This window comes from Paroedura picta, chromosome 7 (genome assembly GCF_049243985.1).
Source record: "Paroedura picta isolate Pp20150507F chromosome 7, Ppicta_v3.0, whole genome shotgun sequence".
In the NCBI taxonomy this organism is placed as follows: Eukaryota; Metazoa; Chordata; class Lepidosauria; order Squamata; family Gekkonidae; genus Paroedura; species Paroedura picta.
The window spans coordinates 17,750,037-17,773,050 of NC_135375.1; the positions used below are offsets into that span (position 1 = coordinate 17,750,037).

The 23,014-nt window shown below is 46.6% G+C and overlaps 1 protein-coding gene across 13 annotated transcripts in view; it reads left to right on the plus strand.

Moving 5' to 3' along the window:
- The window catches only part of NEDD4L (NEDD4 like E3 ubiquitin protein ligase), a 312,252-nt gene that overhangs the window by 126,573 nt on the left and 162,665 nt on the right, over nt 1-23,014 (plus strand). For 6 of the 13 annotated variants that reach the window (XM_077346870.1, XM_077346875.1, XM_077346874.1 and 3 more), the window contains 3 exons: nt 5,394-5,475; nt 9,410-9,448; nt 17,729-17,782. In XM_077346870.1, coding sequence (XP_077202985.1) covers nt 5,394-5,475; nt 9,410-9,448; nt 17,729-17,782 — 175 coding nt within the window. Of the gene's footprint in view, nt 1-3,415; nt 3,435-5,393; nt 5,476-9,409; nt 9,449-17,728; nt 17,783-20,857; nt 22,034-22,425; nt 22,445-23,014 lie in introns of those variants that run through there. The other 7 variants (XM_077346863.1, XM_077346864.1, XM_077346865.1 and 4 more) reach the window with 3 other exon arrangements.

Below are 23,014 nucleotides of genomic sequence, written 5' to 3' on the forward strand. Positions count from 1 at the left end.
AGCTCTATCGGGACTGTGACTAGCCCAAGGTCACCCAGTTGGCTACATGTGGAGGACGGGGGGGGGGAATCAAACCCAGCTCACCAGACGAAAAGGCACCACTCCTCTTAACCACCACACCAAGATAGTTGTGGTGTCCTGGGTCATGCTTCTGGCTGTCGGCAACAACGGCCAATAAGCGTCAATTATTTTGGAAGAGAGGGTCGTTGAGAACCGAGCATGCTAATTAGCGTGTAATGAAAACCTGCGCAATACCTTTTTATTATGACCAACCAAAGAAATGAGAATGAGCAGGTAAGCTTTAGGAGGGGGGAAAAAAGAAAAGGGAAAAAAAGTTGTTCCAGGTCTCAGTCTCTAGGCTGCTATACAGGATGTATGCCAGAATTCCCAAGCAAGTTTGAATGACTGTCATGTTGCTGGGTGGAGCTGGTATGTCAGGCTGCTCTTCTAGGAAGGAGGAGGAAGCTAGAAGCAAATGATCTAGGGAAAAACTATGCTTATGGCATCTACCTGCCGTTGGGCAGTGTTTCCTAATTTGGCTTCCACTGATTCTTCACTTAGTGCATCATCTCAAATTAATCTCCAGTTTGTGCTCATTCAGGTTTTATATCCTGCTTAGGTGGCTTGAGGCAGCTAACAAGAGGCAAAGCCACAGAAGCAACATAACAGTCCACGGGTATAGCGCAGGCTTTCTCAACCTGGGTTTCGTGAAACCGGGGCGTTTCTTGACAGCCCTGGAAGGGTTTCACAAATGGGTGGGGGGGTTAGTTAATTTTTATATGTTTGTAAAACTTGTTGAACGTTTATCGGGTGTTATGACCATATATGGTCATGTCGACCCCCCTCCCAAAATGGCCAGTGATGGGCCTGCAGGGTGTGGCAAGGGGGATGAGCCCCAGGTGGTCGTGTATACAGTTATGCTTCTCCACCATGTTCTGCATCATCACAACACTTCTGGGGTTTCTCAAAGCTTCAAGAATGTTTCAGGGGTTTCTCAGTGGTAAAAAGGTTGAGAAAGGCTGGCATAGTGTTTAAGAGCAGCGGCTTCTAATCTGACGAGCCGGGTTTGATTCCCCGCTCCTCCACCTGCAGCCAGCTGGGTGACCTCGGGCTAGTCACAGTCCTGATAGAGCTGTTCTCGCAGAGCAATCCTGTCGGAGCTCTCTCAGCCTCACCTCCTTCACAGGGTGTCTGTTGTGGGAAGAAAAAGGCAAGGCGATTGTACGTTGCTCTGAGATTCCTTCGGGTAGGGAAAAGTGGTGTATAAAAATCGACTCTTCTTCTGATCACTCAGTTGCTGTTCTGCTAGGCCTAGGTGTGTGGAATAACCCCTCGTAAGTCTTGCATACTTATATTTTCAGCTTTGAGCTGCCCATCTTGCTTATTTCCCAGAAGCTGGCTGCCACGAACTCCAAGCTGCACCACTTTACCCGTTCATGATTAGCTGCCTGATATTCTACCTGGAATAAAGGCAAGGAGGCTTCAGGTCGTGACGTGAAACACCCTCCCTCCCAGTATAGAGCTTGGTGACGTGTTCTGGAAGAACTCAACATCTTCACAGTCTCTCCTGCGTGCCTTTGGTTATAGAATCATAGAGTTGGAAGGGGCCATAGAGGCCATCTAGTCCAACCCCCTACTCAATGCAGGATCAGCCCAAAGCATCCTAAAGCATCCAAGAAAAGTGTGTATCCAACCTTTGCTTGAAGACTGCCGGTTCATCTTAACCGATGGTATTATGCGGCTTTTATTTCTAGATATTTCCCGCCGACGTGGCCACTTTCAACCTCAGCCTAATTAACTTGCAGGGTTGATGTCTGATAATTAGGAACTGTGGTTGGTGACTCAAACTCAGATCTGTCAAACATGAACTGTGAGGACAGTCTGGGCCAGGAAAGATATTCAGTGTATTCAGTCTATGTGGAGGTAACTTGACAGCTTTGGCTGGATGAGACCGAATTTCACGCCCTTGCTGGTTGGATTTGAATATTCCTACTTTAATGTTGTTTCTTTCTCATGAGAAAACAACCTTGACTTTTGTTTTTTTTAATTGCACCATTATCTGTATCCTTGAACAAATGCTGTCCCCTCTTCCTTAAGAAAAATGCTTATATCATAGAATCATAGAATCATAGAGTTGGAAGGGGCCATTCAGGCCATCTAGTCCAACCCCCTGCTCAACGCAGGATCAGCCCTAACCATCCTAAAGCATCCTATCCTCCCTGTACGTCAGTACATTTGCGATGGTGGGTAGCCTCCTATGGACAGATGTTGTTGTGGCTCTGTGTGGCAGCAGGAGAAAAAGAAAAATGCTACCATTCTCTGTTCCCTTATATCACTTCTGAATACAACCTATAAGTCACAATGGGTAGCTCTAGGAATTGCAGGAAACTCTGTGACTTTACCATAGAGTTTCCAGTGAATTCTGAGATACCCATTCCATGTTATTTATTTTTTATACCGCCCTTCCATATGGCTCTGGGTGATTTACATAAAATGTCATAGGGTAATTACATAGAACATTATAACGAATGTAGCAGTCATAACGTAACCAGAACAATATTTTAACAGGAACAGGAACATTGACAAAATCCTTGGGTAGCTCAGATTGTAGCTCAGTCATGGGAGAGGGTGTCTCAGTGGGGACCAGCAGATGTTTTGGGGTCGGTTGGCCTCAAGCAAATGCCTGGTGGAAGAGCTCCGTTTTGCAGGCCCTGCAGAATTGTGGAAGTTCGGACAGGGCCCTGATCTCTTCAGGGAGCTCGTTCCACCGGGGGGGGGGGGGGCTCAAGCAAATGCCTGGTGGAAGAGCTCCGTTTTGCAGGCCCTGCAGAATTGTGGAAGTTCGGACAGGGCCCTGATCTCTTCAGGGAGCTCGTTCCACCGGGGGAGGGGGGGGCTCAAGCAAATGCCTGGTGGAAGAGCTCCGTTTTGCAGGCCCTGCAGAATTGTGGAAGTTCGGACAGGGCCCTGATCTCTTCAGGGAGCTCGTTCCACCGGGGGGGGGGGGGGGGCTCAAGCAAATGCCTGGTGGAAGAGCTCCGTTTTGCAGGCCCTGCAGAATTGTGGAAGTTCTGACAGGGCCCTGATCTCTTCAGGGAGCTCGTTCCACCGGGGGGGGGCCAGGATCAAAGAGTTGTTGAGCTCTGACGTACTTCTTTGGGGCCAGGGATCCACAGCCAGTTGGAGGTGGCAGAGCTTAAGGCTCTTTGGGGGGTATAGGCAGGGAGGTGGTCTCTCAGATACACTGGTCCCAGACCGTGTTGTCCTCAGGAGTGACATAGTGACATCACAAAGCCCCCCCCCCTCCCAGTGTTCCATCCCCCCCCCCCCAACCCTCCTGCTGGTTGCCGGGCTTGTCAATCCTAACAACAAAGCATCTTCCCGGGTATAGCAGTGCAGGCAAACAATTGTTTCCATGTTCCTTCTTGCTACATGTAATTGCAATCATTTTTTTCTTTTTTAAAGATCCAGTTTTTAATTATTGTTTACAGAAAAGCGACGGGGGAAAATATTGTTTACAGGAAAAGGAAATCACGTTCAAGGTTTATGTTATTTTGGAATTTGCTACTGTGGTGTGTTATAAATGTAATCAATTTCCCCCCTCTTCTACGACTCTCTCATCCTTTTCTTGCTTAGCTTAGTTTACAGAGGTCTGCTTGCCAGAGGACTGGATGCCTTCAGCTAGGGTTGCCACTTGATTGCTGAGGGTCGAGGGATATCCTGCTTGTGCATGGCCTGCTGGCACTCCAGCCTCCTGGGGTGGGGGAACCGACCTCTCTAGGAACCGCCAGAAACTCAATGGTTAAGCCATAGAGAACTGATGTCAGTTCCAGGGGAACTCTTGGTTGTTGTCCTCCCATGTCCTCCCCCTAGTCCAGCTTTTCTTTGTATACTGCAAGGGAACCCTTACAAGTTAAGGGGTCATAGAAAGCTACCCCAAAAAGTGTGGGGAGGCTGAGGCAGAAAAGTTGGAGTATTTTTTTCACTGATAAGAAAGGGAAGATGGGATCTGTCTGATCTCTCAAAATGCCCGTAGTGGAAATTGTGGGACTGGCATGGACAAAAGCTACGTGGAAATAGAAGGGGGCAGGTGTAGGAAGGAGAACTGGGAAGGCTGAGTGAAAAAGCTGGCTGGATCACACCCCCTTGTTTATGGAGAGTGTGGCAAAGCTGACTTGCTTTAAAAGCTTCATTATCAGTTTTTAGTTTGAAGGCGCTATATATAACTTTTAACTTTGTAATGAACGTGGCCATTGGTTATCTGTAAAAGAAGCTCATATTATTTGCTTATTATCTGAAGTATAATAATTGAATTTCTTAAAGGTTTGATAGACTCATAGGGTTAGAAGGGACCTCCAGGGTCATCTAATCCAACCCCTGCAGAATGCAGGAAATTCACAACTACCTGCCCACCCACAGTGACCCCAATTCCATGCCCAGAGGATGCCCCCCACAACCCCCCCCACCCCCAGAATCCCTGGCCAGTCTGACCTGGAGGAAATTCGCCTTCTGACCCCAAAGGGGAGACAAATGAATTACATGTATTTATTTGTATGCTGGTGTGAATTTCTATTGTTCCCTTGAGTATAGAGAAGAATAGAAATCTGTGCAGAATTATTGCTAGCTAAACCTGCTGAAATCAAAGGACTTAGGCTGGGGTATGTACAGGATTTCACTGTCAAGTATATGAATCCCAAGTGACCATCAGCTTTATGACCTGCCGCAACTTTCTGGGTTGTCTTTTATTTTTGCACCATTTGTTGTAACCACTAGAGGGTACTTGACTGTTTCAGTTACATTAATTTGCAATGGAACAAATTTTGACTACAATAGCACCTTTAAGGTCAACTTCAGTGTATATGGACATAAGTTATACCTTGAATACAACTATTTTGGTCTTCCAGATGCCACTGAACTCGAATTTTTCTTTTGTTGATTCAGACCAACACGCTGGCTGCACACCTGAATTTATCAGTTTTCAAGTTTCCTTCTTTGGGAACTGAACAGCAGATTTTTGCCTTTTCAGAGGGAAATTAAAATGCTAGATGTATTTAGAAAAGTAGCTGTTGCACAATTTTTAAAAAGCTTGCCAGTGTATTTCTTATATTTAATATAGTGCATAGTATTTTTTTAAATATAAATAGTGGAACTAAAATTAAAGGTATATTTCATTTGCTGATAACACGTGGCTTTTTCTCTCATGTGTACAGGGTGTTCCCCCCCTCAAATCTTTATAATATGTCATTGCAATCTGCTGATGCTAACATATGTTAATTAACAATCATTTCACCTAATTGAGTCATCAATAGGCGCTATTTCCTTCACTGTGTGCTTTTTCAGAGCTTTAAACTGTCGAGATTAAACCCAACCTTTTTTTTTTGTTGTTTTGCTAGTGACCCCTATGTGAAGCTTTCTTTGTACGTTGCGGACGAAAACAGAGAGCTCGCCCTGGTGCAGACGAAAACAATTAAAAAGGTAAAAGGCATGGTCTCCAAAGAGACAGTGGGAGAGGTGCAGAAGAGCCTAGGGACTGGAAAATATCTGAAGATTGGGGGGGGGGGGGGATGGAGGAGGGCAGAGTTTGGGGGAAGGGAGGGATTTCAATGGGATCTAATACCATAGAACAGCCATTCTCAACTCTTCTTCTTTGTGCACTTGGACATTCACATGCAATAAGTTTTTGTCACCTTCAAGGGCCACACCCTTTCTCCCTGTTGCCCTGCAGAGTTTGACTATATCACACTAGTAACTTATCTGTCCTGTAAGAAGTCCATGGTAGTGTGTGTGTGTGTGTGTGTACACTAGATTCCAAGCCCATCCCTAAGGACGGGCTTTGAAGGTCCCCCCCTGCGCCAAGCACAGCCAGTGGCCCAGGGAGGTCACGGGTGTGCTCGGAGATCTGCCCCGCTCCCCTGGCCCCCGCGTATCTCGCCCCGTGGATCTGCCCCACTCCCCAGGCCCCGCGGATTCTGCCCACTGCCTCTTTGACGGATTCCCCAGCCCCCACCCTCCTACCCCGCCCCGCAGATTTGGCCTGCGACCCCCTCCTTCACCCCCCGCAGATCTGCCCAGCCCTCCCCCATCCCTCCCTCCCCCCCCACGGATTTACCGTCCTCCCTTTGGGTTGGCTCCACGCCGCTTGTTCAGCAGTGGGGGGGAGTGGGCAAGTCGGGAGGCGCAAAACACTTCCTGACTGTTTGGAAGTGGTGGCAGTCAGTGGAAGGGCCAATCGGAAGGCACTTCGCGCCTCCCGATTGGCCCCCGGGGACAAGGGGCCAATCGGAAGGTGCGTGCTGCACCCCTTCTGATTGGCCCCTTGGGGTTCTGTATCCCGGACACCCCGCCCCTCTTAACCAATTATTTATACCACTCCCCGAGCGGTGTATTTTCTTCTTGGAACTGTCCTGAGAGATCGATCAGGCCAAGTCGATTGTGAGTGGTCTGAGATCGCTTGGACAGCTTCGTGCCTCAATGGGAAACGAAACCCAGCCCACCCCATTCGCTCTGTCCATTTCCATAAAGACCCTCACGATCTTTTGCCAGGTCTGTATTCTTAGTAATCTTGTATTTGGTGTCACGTTTGTCACATTTCCTCAGATGCAAAGAAAAGGTTGCTTATTCAGATCTCTATGGGGTTGGGTTTTTTTTGCATAATTCACTTCAGGTCACCCTTCTAGCTGGCTGCGTCAGTTTTGTAGGGAAGGCCTTTCAGCGACATGAGTTTTACAGACATGTGAGCAGCTAATGGGCTAACAGGTTTGTTCTGAACAATGCATCGAAGCTCTGCAATTGGGCTTGAATGGTCTTTCTCCCACAGTGTTTTGATCAATGGGTAAGCTCCTGAAATTGGCAAGAGCCTGTTATTTTCCTTTTTTCCTGACATGCCATTGGAACGTGGGCGCCAAGTGTTCCCCCGGGAAGTTGGAGCACATGGCTTGTATTTTGATGTGCCCCCCAATACTTGATGCATCACGAGCACCACTTAACTACGGCTGTCGTCATCTGTTCCTACAAGAGAAGGAAGAAACCAGACGTAACGTGGGTCATACCCATTATCCACGTTAGCTTGGGTGACACTAGGACATGTCTGTGAGCTCTAGGGAGTTTTGTCGAACCACAGAGCAGCCCCGGTCTATCGATCCAGTATCAAGTAAACAGTAGGACTTGTCCTGTTCGAGGATAATGATGCTTAAGGATATTTTGGGAAGCTGGCAGTGGGTAGCTTCTAGCCAAATTTTCCAGTAATGAAAGGAGGAGGAGGAGGAAACCCTTTTGCCCGCCATAAAAACTATACTTGGGGTCATGGGATATGCCTTTATCCTTATATCACTGCACCAAAAGGGGAAAAAGCCAGATTTTTAGCCAGGGATGCTATAGACCAGGGGTAGTCAATCTGTGGTCCTCCAGATATTCATGGACTTCAATTCCCATGAGCCCCTGCCAGCAAATGCTGGCAGGGGCTCATGGGAATTATAGTCCATTGACATCTGGAGGACCACAGGTTGACTACCCCTGCTGTAGACCCAGGAGATAAGTCTTCGCAATATGTCAGTTGCTGAGTTTTTTCCCTTTTTTAAAGCCTGAAAAAGCCCCTTGGTGGCTTGCGATTTGCAGCGGAACTGAAAAGTACATGGAGAGTCATCACTGCATGGAAGTAGTTGCAGCCATCTTTGCTGGGCTCACATGTACAGGGTGTCCAGTATGAAGGACATAGCCTTTCCAGTGGTGGCACCCTCCGAAAATTATATTTGTTACTTAACACAGCACATTAGACCCACTTGCTGATGGCTTTGAGAAAGATGGCTGAATTATGCGGTTTCGGAGAGGCTTTAAGAAATGATGATTTGCCTGGTTTTAGTTTTTGTGTTGCATTCTAGTCTTTGGATACTATGGTTGTGATTGTTGATATTTTACAGGGTGTTAGTAGAGATGCTGCCTTGTTTTCACCTTTTTAAAACCACCCCGAGGGCCTGCTGATAGCTAAATTAGCAACAAATGCTTTTTTTGATTTGTCCCAATTCAAAAGTAGTAGGGCAAACAAACAAACAAACAAAGAGAATCCACATAATGCCCCCCAGAAGAATATCTCAGTCTCAACCCAGGAACCTTGATTTCATTACAGACCCTAGTTGGTGGTAAGAAGATCCCGTCACTTGCATAACTAAGTAAGGACTCCTGGAGTCCAAAATGGCAAATCCAGCTTATTCGTCTTTTGTTTTGCTTTTTGCCACATTAGTTGATTTCAAAAGGGACATGGGCAAAATGGAGAGGGTGCAGAGGAGAACGATGAGGATGAACTGGGGCCTGGGGACCAAGCTCTAGGAGGAAAGCCTGAGGGATTTGGGAATGTTTAACCTGCATTGAGAGTGATCCTGCATTGAGAAGGGGGTTGGACTAGATGGCCTGTGTGGCCCTTTCCAACTCTAGGACTCTATGATCAAGTGATTTTTCCCCCATGCAAATATTGTTTATATACCTGGTGATATTGTACAAGAAGGTCAGATCCTGAAGATGAAACTCAAATACTTTGGCCACCTCATGAGAAGGAAGGACTCCCTTGAGAAGAGCCTAATGCTGGGAGCGATTGAGGGCAAAAGAAGAAGGGGACGACTGAGAATGAGGTGCCTGGATGGAGTCCCTGAAGCAGTCGGAGTGAGCTTAAATGGACTCCAGGGAATGGTGGAGGACAGGAAGTCCTGGAGGATCATTGTCCATGGGGTCACGATGGGTCAGACATGACTTCTCAACTAACAGCATTGTACAACAAGATCAAAATCGCCGTTGCATGTGAGACTGAGAAGTTCTTTTTGGTGCCTTTACACAATTTCTCTTTGTTTGTTTACAATTCAAAAGTTGCCTTCCCCAAACATTTCAGGCGGGCAAAAACTGTATTTCCGCAGGGAAATGAATTACATTAACGACTTCGCTTCAGTGCTCTAAATTTATACCTCTGCTCACACAGTGGTCATTTGCGCACATACCCCTTCCCCATGCCACCAGCGACATGTTAAAGAATTTTAATAATGAAATATTTAACGGCCTTCATTAAGACATCTCTGCCCGGGTCATCAAGGATCCGCCACCCACTGTGAGGTTCCTATTTATAGCCGATGTCTATTTCTGCTTCATCCCATTTCGCATAACCCTCCCACACAAACTTCGCTGAGCGATTGAATTCGTAGCTTCTTGACGACCGTGTCTTTATTATCGATGGAAGCGGTTGCCATGCGTTTTCTCCTTTTTTCCCTTGCCTTTCTGACTCTTGACAAAGAACGTTGTTTCCTCTTTTAAATCGTGGCGCAATGTACCCACGGGGAGTCTTGAAGAGTTTTGGAAAAACACTGCAGATTATTTTGTCGCTCTTGCTAAATGTGAATGATTTCCTTTTCTCTCTCTCTCTCTTTTGCAGACTCTGAATCCAAAATGGAATGAAGAATTCTATTTTAGAGTAAGTTGGCTTTTTAAAAAGAATTAAATGACCGATCATCTTTGTATACAGTCACTTGGCACCTGGCAGGGAGCAATCCAAGGTAGATTTTTGGATTAGGGGACTTTTGTTCTGATGTAGCAAGGAACTCGATTCTTAAAATAGATAAATCCAAGGTTGATGAACTTGTTTGTCAGTGTTAGGCCCCAGCAACTCTTATAACTATTACTCATGTTTTACCCTGATGAGAAGATAACTAAGAGATGATATGATAGCCATCTTCAATTACTTGAAGGACTGTCATGTAGAGCAGTGGTCCCCAACCTTTTTATCACCGGGGACCAGTCAACGCTTGACAATTTTACTGAGGCCCAGGAGGGGGAGGGTAGTCTTTTGCCAAGGGATGTTGCAACCGACACCTGATCCCCTGCTCCACTTGCTTTCCCGCCGGTGCCCCTGACTTCCTGCTACCCACTAGGGGGCGCTGCCAGCAGCAGCTGCGCAGTGCCACACCAAGGGGGAGCCCCAGCCATGGTGGCCGCTGGAGAACACTAAAGGTGAGCTTGCGGCAGAGTGGCAGGGCAGCCTCTGAGGCAGCAGCCGGGGAGGAAGACGAAGAGGAGCTGCAGCCCAGTACCAACTAATCCATGGAATGGTACCGGTCCCCGGACCGGGGGTTGGGGACCACTGACATAGAGGATGGAGCAGAGTTTCTTTCTGTTGTCCCAGAACCAATGGGTTGAAATTAATCCAAAAAAAACTCCTAACAGCCAGAGCAGTTCTGCGGTGGAATAGGCTTCCTCGGGAGGTGGTGGGTTCTCTTTCTTTGGAAGTTTTTAAGCAGAGGCTAAATAGCCATTTGACAGAAATACTGGTTCGATGAATTCAGGCACATTGTAAGTTGGTGGGCAGAAGGGCCTGTGTCAGTGCTTGGCTCTTGTGGCCCTTTCTTGCATGCCCAGGGAAATGCCAGTCACCACATTGAGATCAGGAAGTGAATTACTTCCCGGCCAGCCTGGCTAGGGATTCAGGGTATTTTTTTAAGGGGGGGGGGGCATCATCTGGACATGGAATTGGTGTCACTAACCGTTTACACACTGGAGGTTTCATGCTGGGCTGCAGGCTGGAGTTTTAGTCATGGTAGGTTGCCCCAACTCTTCCTGCACCCACATGGGGGAGCACTTGGCCTGGTGCACCTCATCCACCCCCTATTTGTGCTCCTGCATGGGAGCTGGGGCAGTGAAGTTCCCAGTGCATAAACAGGCACTGTGGGTGAACAGGTACTTGTGAATTTCATTCTGCAAGGGGTTGAACTAGATGACCCTGAAGGCCCCTTCCAAATCTATGATTCTATGCTTCATTTATTTATTTATTCTAGAAGCTTCTTTGCTTGGCCTCCACTGTTCTCCCAGCCTTCCCTTTGCCCACTTCTGGGAGAAAACCCTCCCCCGTTGCCTTTCCCTTAAAATTTCCCTTTAGCTTGAATGACAGCAGAACAAAACTGAGGGCTGCCCCTAAGGCCTGCATTAAGCCAGAAAAAGACAAACCAGTGGGAAGTCAGCCTGTGACAATCTCTAGGAATTGTTGCTTGCTAGGTGACTTTCTCAAATCTTTGAGCGGGAGTTGTGGGAGGGGGTGTTTTTGGCCATTGCAAGAGTTGAGTGGAGATTTGAACCACAATGTTTATTGAATGCAGGAGGGAGTGCAAAAGGACTTCAGTGAAAAAGGGCTTCAGTCCAGGTGTAGTCAAACTGCGGCCCTCCAGATGTCCATGGACTACAATTCCCATGAGCCCCTGCCAGCATTTGCTGGCAGGGGCTCATGGGAATTGTAGTCCATGGACATCTGGAGGGCCGCAGTTTGACCACCGCTGCTTCAATCCAAAAAGAATGCGTAGATGTCAACATCAAAAGTTCTAAGTTCTGCTACACAGTTTAACCAGTAAAGTGCCAGTAAACAACCAGTCTACACTTTTTTCTGTGTGGTTGTATGATATTGCTTTAGGATGCTTTGGGCTGATCCTGTGTTGAGCAGGCTTTTGGACTAGATGGCCTGAATAGCCCCTTCCAACTCTATGATTCTATGATTCTAGGATGCTTTGGGCTGATCCTGTGTTGAGCAGGCTTTTGGACTAGATGTCCTGGATAGCCCCTTCCAACTCTATGATTCTAGACAAAAGTAAATCTATAGCTTAGGAATTTCGAAGCCTTATTTGTGTGCTGTATTTTCCACTTTAAATACAAATCATGCAAAACAAGGTTTTAGAACTTTCATTAAACTTTGTATTCGTTATATTTTCCCTAAAATCTGGGGCATTTCTGTATTCCTTTTGTTTCCAACAAGATTACTTGAAGGTTTTTAAATGCCCTGCTTTTCACTACCAGAAGGGATCTTAAAGCTGCTTAGACACACCTTTCCCTTCCTCTCCCCACAACAGACACTGTGTGCGTGTGTGTGGGGACGGACGGACTGAGAGAGTTCCAAGAGAACTGTTCTGCAAGAACAGCTCTAAGAGAACTGCAACTAGCCTAAGGTCACCCAGTTGTCTGAATGTGAAGGACTTGGGGAATCAAACCCAAGTCTCCAGTACAGAGTTCACTGTTCTAAACCATTGTTCCATGCCGGCTCTACAAGTGAGCGTCTTCAAAAGCTACGTGTTGGAGATTCAGAAAGACTCAGAAAGTAATTACACAAAGCAAGGGCCTTTTTAGTGTTCTCCTTCTTTGTTGTTGCAAACCTCTGCGAGACTTTTTGGAGAGTGGCGGCATAAAAATATGAAGGAAGGAAGGAAGGAAGGAAGGAAGGAAGGAAGGAAGGAAGGAAGGAAGGAAGGAAGGAAGGAAGGAAGGAGGAAGGAAGGAAGGAAGGAAGGAAGGAAGGAAGGAAGGAAGGAAGGTAGGAAGGTAGGAAGGAAGGAAGGTAGGAAGGAAGGTAGGAAGGAAGGAAGGAAGGAAGGAAGGAAGCCAGCCAAAAGTGATAATATGAGCCCTGAGTTCTGCGTCACTGATGTCTTGCTACTATATAATCTTTCTCTGAAAGTATTCCTTTAATAGCAAAAGGCAAAAGAAAGCAAGGTAATATTTCAGCAGTTTAAATTTAATCGTTTGGAGCGGCCGTCTGTAAATTTTGAAAAAAAACGTGGTATCTTTTTCGAATGGTGTCTACGCACTTGGTTTTTTTCTCGCCACGATCAATTTGGAAATGATATTTTTAGTCGCGCCTCAATTTGGAGAGATCATAAATGGTTTTCAAATTGATTTTTATAGCATGTTTAAACAGTGAAAACAGAGACGGTTTCATTCCAGCCGTCATCTTTACTGTCCTAGTTAACTGCATGGATTCCTCTCATATACTCTGCAAGGGGGAGGGGGATATTGGGCTATGCCTGTTTTGATTAGTAATGCACAATCCCTAGGAATTATCTTGGCAATGAATTCTGAGTGTCTGGCCCCTGTTTTTCTCCATTCTAGTCTCAACAAGGTTTAATATGTAGAAATCTTTCTACCAGAACTTCCGTCTGGTCCTGTTGTCCTTGTAGGTCCTTAGCTGTACCCTCCCAGAGCAGAGTTACACCCTTATCAGCCCATTGATTTCAGTCCATTTAAAAGGGTGTAACTCCACTTAGGACTGCATAAAAATAGAAAGGGAGAAAGAAAGAAAGAAAGAAAGAAAGAAAGAAAGAAAGAAAGAAAGAAAGAAAGAAAGAAAGAAAGAAAGAAAGAAAGAAAGAAAGAAAGAAAGAAAGAAAGAGTAAGTCCATTGAACTTAGCAGAACCTGCTTCTTGTTTGACTTAGGGAAAATATAACGAATACAAAGTTTAATGAAAAGTTCTAGAACCTTGTTGAAATCTCCAGCTTATTCCAGTTGGGTGATACAGAGATAGATGAAAAAGACTCTTGGAGAAGGCACAACCATGCAGTTGGAAACATTTGGACCCCTGATAGTTCATTCACTAGCTTTTATCGTTGAGAAGACCTTCAGAAGCCAAGATTGGATGCTTTGGGCCAGAGTTGGGTCCTCTCTGAATTCAGTCCACTGGGGACAAGTCATCAGCCCAAGCCCTTGCTTGTGGTGACACAGAAGGGAACAAGAAGACCACGGTGGCTCAGCTCGTTCCGGCCCATCAGCTCTTTGGAAGGTGACATGCATCACCTTCTGGATCCACATTATAGCTGACTGTATCTGAAGGAGCCTCCCTCACTTACTTTGGCCATATCCAGTGATCCAAGAAAGCCATTAAGCTAGGATTGGTCAGTGGGGAAAGGAAACCAAGCCAACAGAGAGTGCAGTGATTAGACACTGGCCAGAACATTACAAAACTAAAAGAAGCTGTGCAAGATTGGAAATCGTGGTGACATTTGAGCCATAGGATCGCCAAGAGTTCGACTCAACTGAATGCCTATCATCATCGTCGTCGTCGTCATCAAAGGAAGAAGAAGAAGAAGAGTTGGTTCTTATATGCCGCTTTTTCCTACCCAAAGGAGGCTCAAAGCAGCTTACAGTCGTCTTCGCTTTCCTCTCCCCACAACTGACACCCTGTGAGGGAGGTGAGGCTGAGAGAGCCCTGATATCACTGCTTGGTCAGAACAGTTTTATCAGTGCCGTGGTGAGCCCAAGGTCACCCAGCTGGTTGCATCTGGGGTAGTGCAGAATCGAACCTGGCATGCCAGATTAGAAGACCGCATTCCTAACTACTACACCAAACTGGAGCCAACGTAATAGGGCCACAAGGCCTTACCTTGAGCCACAAGAACCTAAGTTGAACCTTCTGGATCAGGCTAGTGGTTTCTCTAGTCCAGCATCCTGTTTTGCCTGGCAGCCAACCAGTTGCCCTGGAAGGCCAAACAAACAGGACCTAAAGGACGAGGCCTTGTGGTACGCCCTAGCATTGGTTTTTCAGAGGTTTGCTGGCTCTGATTATGGTCTAACAGCTTTGATGGTGGAGGAGGCATGCCTTGCTTGGGGCAACTGGCTGCCTTGTACAGTCATTGGCTCCCACCCTCTTTTATTCTAGTTGATTTCTACCTTCTTCAGAAAAAAAGTCAGGTCCCTCCGTGCGTCAATATTATTTTTTAACACCATGACAAGTTTGCCAAACAATGTTCCTGTGCAACACTCATTATCCATACAAGCTGTGTTGGTTTTTATAGCTTCTCATTTCCTCTCTCCATGACAGGGCTAGAGATAATCTAGGTACTGCTAATAAAAAGTGTGTGTGTGTGTGGGGGGGGGGGGGGGTTGATTCTTTATAAGAAGCTTATTCCCTGGATTAAAATAGCACAAAAGTGAGGTGGCTTATTGTGAAACATTAACCGGGGAAAGCGCCCTTGCAGAGTTTTTAAGAGGATGACATACAAGTGGGAATCAGCTTGGTGTGGTGATTAAGAGCGGTAGAGAGCCAGGGTTGATTCTCCACTCCTCTACATGCTGTTTCTCACAGAGCAGTTCTGTCAGAGCTCTTCTACTTCTTCATACGTGCCTTTTCTGACCTCATCTTGACCCAATCCAATGTTGATCTTGAACTAATTTGCCTGACCATACTAATCCTGTAAATGGGTGTTTTTTCTCTGCCCTTCCTTCTTGGCTTCTTGGAGCAAGGAGTAGGGTTACCAACCTGCCAGAGATAACCCAGAGATCAGTTCCTCTTGAAAATGGCTGCTCAAGAGGGTGGCATCCTGCTGAGGTACTTCCCTTCCACAGGCTCTACTCTGAAATCTCCAGGAATGTCCCCACCTGGACTTGGGACCCATAGCAAGGAAGTGGAATGGGTTCCCAGAGGAAATCTGGGCCCTGTCAGGGCCTGCAGAATAGAGCTCTTCCAGGCATTGGGTTGAGGCCAATTGAATTGGCAACAACAACTACCAGGCCCCCAGAATGCCCCTACCCTAAGATATGCCCACCAAGTACAATATGGGGCAAACCTACATTAACAAACCTGCAGGGTGACAGTCTGTTACAGTTCTATTAGAATCATAGAATCATAGAGTTGGAAGGGGCCACACAGGCCATAGAATCATAGAATCATAGAGTTGGAAGGGGCCATACAGGCCATCTAGTCCAACCTCCTGCTCAATGCACGATCAGCCCTAAGCGCCCTAAAGCATCCAAGAGACTAGTAAGCACCCATTACCAGTTACTAGTTATGTTACTGTTACTGCTGTTACTACTGCTGTTAATGTCAATCAATATAATTATAGAACCTTCATTGTACCTGTTTTTATGACTTCATATTCTATGTAAACCGCCCTGAGCTGCAAGGGGGTGGTGGTATATAAATCTAATAAATAAAGTGTCTTCTGCTGCTTGCTGCACAGTAAAAGCAGGTGGACAGTGGGGCCAAGGTGTGAGGAATATGGTGGAGGAATCAGGGCCAGAATATTATTTATTTATTATTCTATTTATTTTATTTCTATGCTGCCACTCCTAGCAAGCTAGCCTGCGGCAGCTTATAACATGACTCAGAGACAATAAAATCAATAAAATAACATTAAAAAAACTCCAGCCTCCCAGATCCACCCCCTGACCAACCCAACAAGAAGACAGGGAGCCAGAAGGCACTGAAGGAGGGGTGAGATCTTCTGCATCCTGGCCATAAGCAAACGCCTCCTAGAAGAGCTGTGTCTTACAGGCCCTGCGGAACTGAAGAAGTTCTGTCAGGGTCCTCACCCCTTCCGGAGCTTAGTACATAAACAGGAATTCTGCCAGCATAGTGTACTGGTTAGAGTGCTGGACTGTGATCTGGGAGTCCCAGGTTCAAATCCCCCCTCTGCCGTAGGCAGTTGAAGAAGAAGAAGAAGAAGAGTTGGTTGTTATATGCCGCTTTTCTCTACCCGAAAGGAGGCTCAAAGGGGCTTACAGTCGCCTTCCCTTTCCTCTCCCCACAACAGACACCCTGTGAGGTGGGTGAGGCTGAGAGAGCCCTGATATCACTGCTCGGTCAGAACAGTTTTATCAGTGCCGTGGCGAGCCCTAGGTCACCCAACTGGCTGCATGTGGGGGAGCGCAGAATCGAACCCGGCATGCCAGATTAGAAGTCCACAATCCTAACCGCTACACCAAACTGGCTCTCAGTTGCTGGGTGATCTTGGACCAGCTGCACACATTTAACCTGATCTTCCTCACAGGGTTGTGGTGAGCATAAAATGCAGGCGAGGAGAATGATGTAGGCTTGCTTTGGATCCCCATTAGGTGAAAAAGTGGGATATAAATGAAGTAAATCAATAAACCTTAGTGTTGATCAGGCCCATCAAGAAGAGCGGTGTTGGGCCCTTCATTTTTTAACATATCCTGTTTTTTTCCATTTACAGCTCAGGAAAACTGTACATAATATAATAAAAATAATCCCCCCTCTACCCAAAATGCTTGCAGCTCAAATCTCCTTAAAAGCCCTCAAAATGTATCCTAAAAACGTCAGAGGACCGTGTCTTCCTCTCGAGCTGAGATGGCCTGTCCCACAATAGGGGAACCATAACTAAAAAAGACCAGACCATGGCGTGTCATGGCACAGGCTGACAACTTTTCTGGTGCCCCCCAAGTACTTTTAGAACGTGAGTGGGGCGTTTACCCAGCAAGGCTTCTGTTTGGCCATTCAGATTTTTGAAAATATTGCTTTGGTGGCAGCTGCCCCTAAGCACAAGGATCTTCACTGTATAGCTGAAGGTAAGCTGTGGCAGCCATTTTGTGGCTTGTTCCACCTCCTGTGGCAGCCATTTTGTGGCTGCACTCACCACGCTGTGTCAGAATTTCAGAGGTCCCCACAGGCTCATAAAGGTTGGGGGTCTCTGAATTAGAAGACTGTGTTCGGTACAGAGGGATGTATCGGGAGAGATGGTCGTAATCAATGAAAGTTTTAAAAGTTATGAGCAACACCTTCAACTGCACTCAGAAACAACCTGGCAGCCAGTATAGCTGTTTTCATAGAATCCTAGAGTTGAAATGGACCTCCAGGGTCATCTAGCCCAACCCCCCGCAGAATTCAGGAAACTCACAACTACCTGCCCACCCACAGTGATTCCAGTTCTATGCCCAGATGATGCCCCCTCCAAAAAAGAAAACAGAACCCCTGGCCAGTCTGGCCTGGAAGAAATTTGCCTCCCAATCCCAAAGAGGCAATTGGCATTTCCCTGGGCGTGCCAGAAAGCACTGACACAATCTTTTCTGCCTGCCTAGTTTGCTGAAAATGTTCTAAAATAGGCAAGATGAATTGACATCAGCTAGCCCTTGATGAAATAACCACGATGCTTGTGAAGTGGTAGTTATTTTACTCTTTCATTAACAATCGTATATTCTTTCTCTTTTAGGTAAATCCCTCTAACCATAGACTGCTCTTTGAGGTGTTTGATGAAAATAGATTGGTGAGTTTTGCATCTTTGTATAAACATACATTTTGGCTCCTCGTTTTGCTGCAATTGTAAAGCTTCTCCCTCACCCCATCGGTTCCGGAAAAATAGTCTCCTGTTCCTTGAAGAGGAGGAGGTAGAAATAATGTTGGATATCTTCTGGACCAAACCTGCCCACTGAGGTTGCTGAAAAGGAAGCATGGGGCCTTGCCGTACCCAAAGGAAGCCCCCCATCCTGAAATGGGGAGGGGGGGCACCGTGTTGTAGAAGCTAGGCAACTGAAGAAGAAATAACAACCCTGCGTTCAGTTGTAGCTGAGGTCATTCCAACACACCCAGTCTAGTTTCTAGGTGTAGGTAGAGAGCACAGTTTTGTAAGACTTGAGATACCTGAGCTGATTTGTACCCGTCGCTTTGTCATTATCTCCCTATTGCAACATCAAAGGTTGATTCGCATGTAGGAATTAGAAACTGCATCTCACGTGCGATTGAAGGTATAAGAGGCCCACTGCTGTTTTCCATAATTAGTTTGGAGAAGAGAGGGGCAGGGCTCAGGTATATGGAATCTAAGAAGATCAGACTAGTGGTCCCATTTAGTACAGCATCCTGTTTCACACAAGGGACAATTGGTCACTCCGGAATGCCAACAATTGAGTCCTAGAGGCCCAGGCCTTCCCCTGATGTTGCCTCCTGGCCACTGGTGTTCAGAGGTATGTAGCTTGTGACTGTGGAAGTTCTCGTTACTCACCGTGGCTATTAGCCATGGATGGAATCTGTCTAGCCCCCTTTTCAAGACATCTATGCTCTTGACTATTACTATATCCAGTGGCAAGGACTAACACAATTTAATTCATTGTTGAGTAAAAATAAATTTTATTTGTCCGTCCTGAATCTATTCCACATCAACCTCATCGGTTGCCTCCCCGTATTCTAGTATTATGGGAGAAAAAGTTCTCTCAGCCTACTTTCTCAACCCTACACAGAATATTATGAACATTTGTCATGTTTCCTCTTGAGTTATCTTTGATTTGAAGAATCACAGTGTCTTTGACCTTCCTTTTTGGGAAAGGAGCTCACCTTTCCTATTTCTTTGTTCCAAATTGGCTATTTCTTTGTTCCGAACCATCCTGTTTTCAGCAAGCAACACATGGAGTTTCAAAATGCTAGTTTGTAAAGTTATTTGGGTATCTTTCTTATATCTCCCTGAACTCTAAATGGGATACGTACCAGCCTGTTTGTCTATTGAAGCCTGTGGCAATGTCCTTGGAGAAGGTTCCCCCTCCCCCACCCCCCAAAAAACCCCCACAACTTCTGCTCCCTCAAAAGATTCCATGGATCGAGACTCATGTTTACAAGGGCTGTTGTTGAAGAAGTTTGACCTGCTTTACTAGCATTAAGAATATAACGGGCATATGCAAAAGGGCCTAAACATAATGCTAAATCTCCCTGCCTTGTGCTTGTTTTATCTCATTGTTTTATTTTACACATTTGTACCCCGCTTTTCTGCCCTCATCGGGCCCCCAAGATGGAACATTTTCACCGTTTAGCAAATAATCATTTTTTTTTGGTCTTTGTTGTTGGCTTGCGATCCGGTTGAAACAATAGAGGATTGTACTGGCCTTTGGCAAGATTTATAATTTGAAGAGGCTTCCATTTTCACTTGTCGTGGGGGCTGCTCTCTTCTGCACATAAAACCAGCTGTCAGAAAACGAAAGCCTAAATATCTCGGTGTGGTGGGCTCAACACCCGCTTCCCCTGCTCTTGTGAAACGTTTGCAGATCAAATGGTTCTGTTTGCTTCTCTAATAAGTTTCATAGCCCTGGTTCCTAATCCATGCTGGAAGAGAGTTTTCAGGCCCTCTCGTTCTCCTTACCTCCGCCCCTTGATTTAAGCCACCGCACATAGCAGAACCGAATTCGGGCATTGTTTAATGTTAAGTTTCAGTCCGTCTGTTTGTTCTTCGGAGGCTTTTGGCTTCTCACAAGCGGAGCTGGAGTCTGTGCTGCCAATCCAAGCCACTAATATCGCTCACTTTCCCATTGGAAGTTGGCCAGAGTTGGGCAGCGTTTTCCATACGGTGTTGAAGCTGAATCCGTGACGCTCGTCATGCGCACCCCTTCTCTCGATTTCGCTTGCCTCCTCAGCCTCCCCCGGCCGCAAAGCCAAAGATACAAAAATCTGGAAAAGGAAGACTGTTTCTTGAGTGCTTGCTGCTGCTTGACTTTTCGCGTAAGACTCTCTTTTTGTTTCTCTCGGCTTCAGCAAAGAAGAAAAGTCGGTGTCTAGCCGAAGCGGGTGTATTCTAGTGGGCTTACAGTGGCAATCTGATATCTGTTGCTGCAGTGAACGGGCAGCCAAATTAACATCGTTTCAAGGAAGGGAAGAGCTAACTCCTGTTCGGTCTCTTCTATTTATTTGGGCTACTCGAAGCAGCCGGCTTCAAGCAAAAACGAAATTTCTCTGCATGCCCCCCTTCGGCCATTTTCGGGGCTTCTGATCTGACCGACAACGTCAGTGCAAAATCAAATAGTTTTGTTTGGAGGGTGGGAAGTGTGTGTGTGTGTGTGTGTGTGTGTGTGTGTGTGTGTGTGTGCACAGTTGCTGCTGCCGTATTTTTTTCCCCCTCCTTTCAATTTTTGCTTCGTACAAAAGTGTTCTGCGAATACGATGCAGTTTAGATTTACAGCGGAGCTGAGTGGGTTGGCTGCCGTAGTCAGCTGTGAGAGATCTCCCGCTGGGGCCGCTCCTTTCTGATGGAAAAGGAGCAGCTGTGAAGGTGCTGTTTCAGGCTCTTGCTGGTATTAAAAAAAAAAAAATTAGCCACTTGCATTGGAGAGGGGGAAACGGGTCACGTGATGCCAGCCATCCTACCCTATGTCACGGTGGAGAGGAGCGCTGATTGCTCTTATCCAATCATGCCTGGAATGCTGTTTGCCACTTGGGCTATTTCTGCTATCTGTCGCTATCAGTGTAGCAGTGCTAACAGTTTGGCAGATGGGACACTTTTTCTTGGAGTTTATGTCTTTAGTTCTTAACTTCTGGCAGTGCCTGTGGACTTGTTGCCGAGTTTTCCCCCCCCTCCCCCCCTCGCCGTTCTCCTTAAACCATGGCCCATCGGCTGCGGTTTCATTTTGGCTCCGGGCGAAGCAACACAGCTCCCGAATCGGAGATCCTAGACCGTGAGAGAGAGGATGATGACTTTTTCATGGCATTCCACACTCTGCCAAGACGGAACGGGCCTCACCCTTTCTCCAGGCGCAGAATGGATTATAGTGACGGCGAGGGCGATCTGCGAGAAGTGGGGGCTTTGAAAAGAAGCACCTCCATGTTTATTCCTCAGCTCCTGAACAACCTCGATGCGCGCCCAACCAGGAGCTCATCCATGCAGATTTCCCTTCAGCGGAAGGCTGTAAACGGACACGCGGACGAGTGCGGGGCGCCAGAGTCCCCGGAGGAGACGTGTAAACTTTCAGACTTTGGGGACCCCGGGGCTTCTCTGTCCGGGAGCCATTCTTCAGGAAGCAGCCCACAGGTAACTCCAGAGAATTCCACACCCAGGCAGCCTGAGATCTTGGGGCAAGAGGCGAATGGAAGCTCCTCCAACCATCGAATATTCTGTACAATACCTTCCAATAACTGGAACGATGACGGCACAGCTGCGGCTCAAGACGAGGAAGCAAACAAAGCCACGCCTGGGTTAAACATTAGCGGGGTAAGAATTCAGCATCGTGCTTCAAGTGTCGATGTTCCTCAGGTGACGTTGATGCCCTTTGGTCCGGACACTGCGGATCACGCTTCTCCTTCAGAACCCAGGCGCTGGTCTCTACAGCACCTGCCAGATGGATCGGCCAATTCAGGCAAAAAATTCTTTGTTTTCCAGTTGCAGCAGCCACATCTGAACAGTCCAGGGGCAGGGGCAGACGGCAATTTTGGTTTCACCGGCACAAAAGGGGATAGGTTGGTCCGGTATCCCCGGATCCGTCTGGAAAGAAGTACCTCGTACCCGGTTCAGCCGCAGTCGGAACGCGGCAGCCCTCTAGGTGAGGGTGCAACGACCGCAATTCGGGGGAATGCTTCGGAAATATTGAGAAGCAATTCGGTGGAGCGGGTTTCTCCAGGGCAAGGGTGCACGTTTAAAATCCGACCGGATCAAAATTCAAGGCAGCAACACTTCAGAATTCTGGTCACTCGTGGGACTAATGAGAAAAGTCAAGCGTCTGGGCAGGAAAATTCTAGTATTCCTGTTTCTGTGGCAACCAACGCCTCCGTAAGTTAATGTCTGAACTCATTTTCCCTCAGTGTTCTTAGAGGACAACTTTTTTTTTTTAATTGTGTATGTTGGATTTGGCATGCGGAACACAACTGTCCATACTAGAAAGGCCTGTATGCTTCTGGAACAATCTTAACGCATCCGTGTTTTTGTTAAGCTAAAATAGATTTCAGTCATAACGACATCTAGAGTAATATTTGGAGGTATCCTAGTGACGCACTTGTTACTCAATTGTTACATCAGCCCAGCTGCGTGTCGGATCCTACCATTGTGGTGCGTTGACACCTGCTTGGTCTTCTGGCCCAAGACACACCATTCTTTAGTGGAAGATGCCCTCTCCGGGGTACCTTGAATTGGTAGAAGGCACCGTGTACCAGAGGGATGCGCTGGTGCCAACTGAACTGAATGGTAGGATCTCACCCAGTGCCTTTATTTATAATATTATACGGTGCTCAGTTTATAAAACTCCCACCTTGGGGACCCTGAATTGGATGAAAAGGTAGCCTAGAAAATGTTTTCAGTGAATAAAGCAAAAATACAGCATTGCTAATTATTTATTTTGAAGTTTTTATATCCTTGTTTCGCCTCCAACTTTGTTATATTCTTTAAAGAAGCAGTCTTTAGCTCTAAAAGTCCAGATTACAGCTTCATAATGCCAAGAGTTACGGTCATCTCCATTGTTTAATCAAGCCAACTAAAGCTGACTTTAATTCAGTGTCAGCTTTTTGCCTGTGCTATATGGCTCTCCATCCAGTTGAAAGTGAGAAACAACGGGTGGTAAGCTGGATTGAAATCTGGAGCATTACGGTTTGTGTGGTGACATCTTCAGAGCGGAAATCTGCTCTCCTTAGGAAACACTTTTCTGTATGCAGCACCCGAAACAAGCTGTACTTGTCTTCCCCCCCCCCCGCCAAATAATATATGGAACAATTAAACAGGAAACTGGGGCTCGATTGCCGTGTGTTGCCATTGAACTGA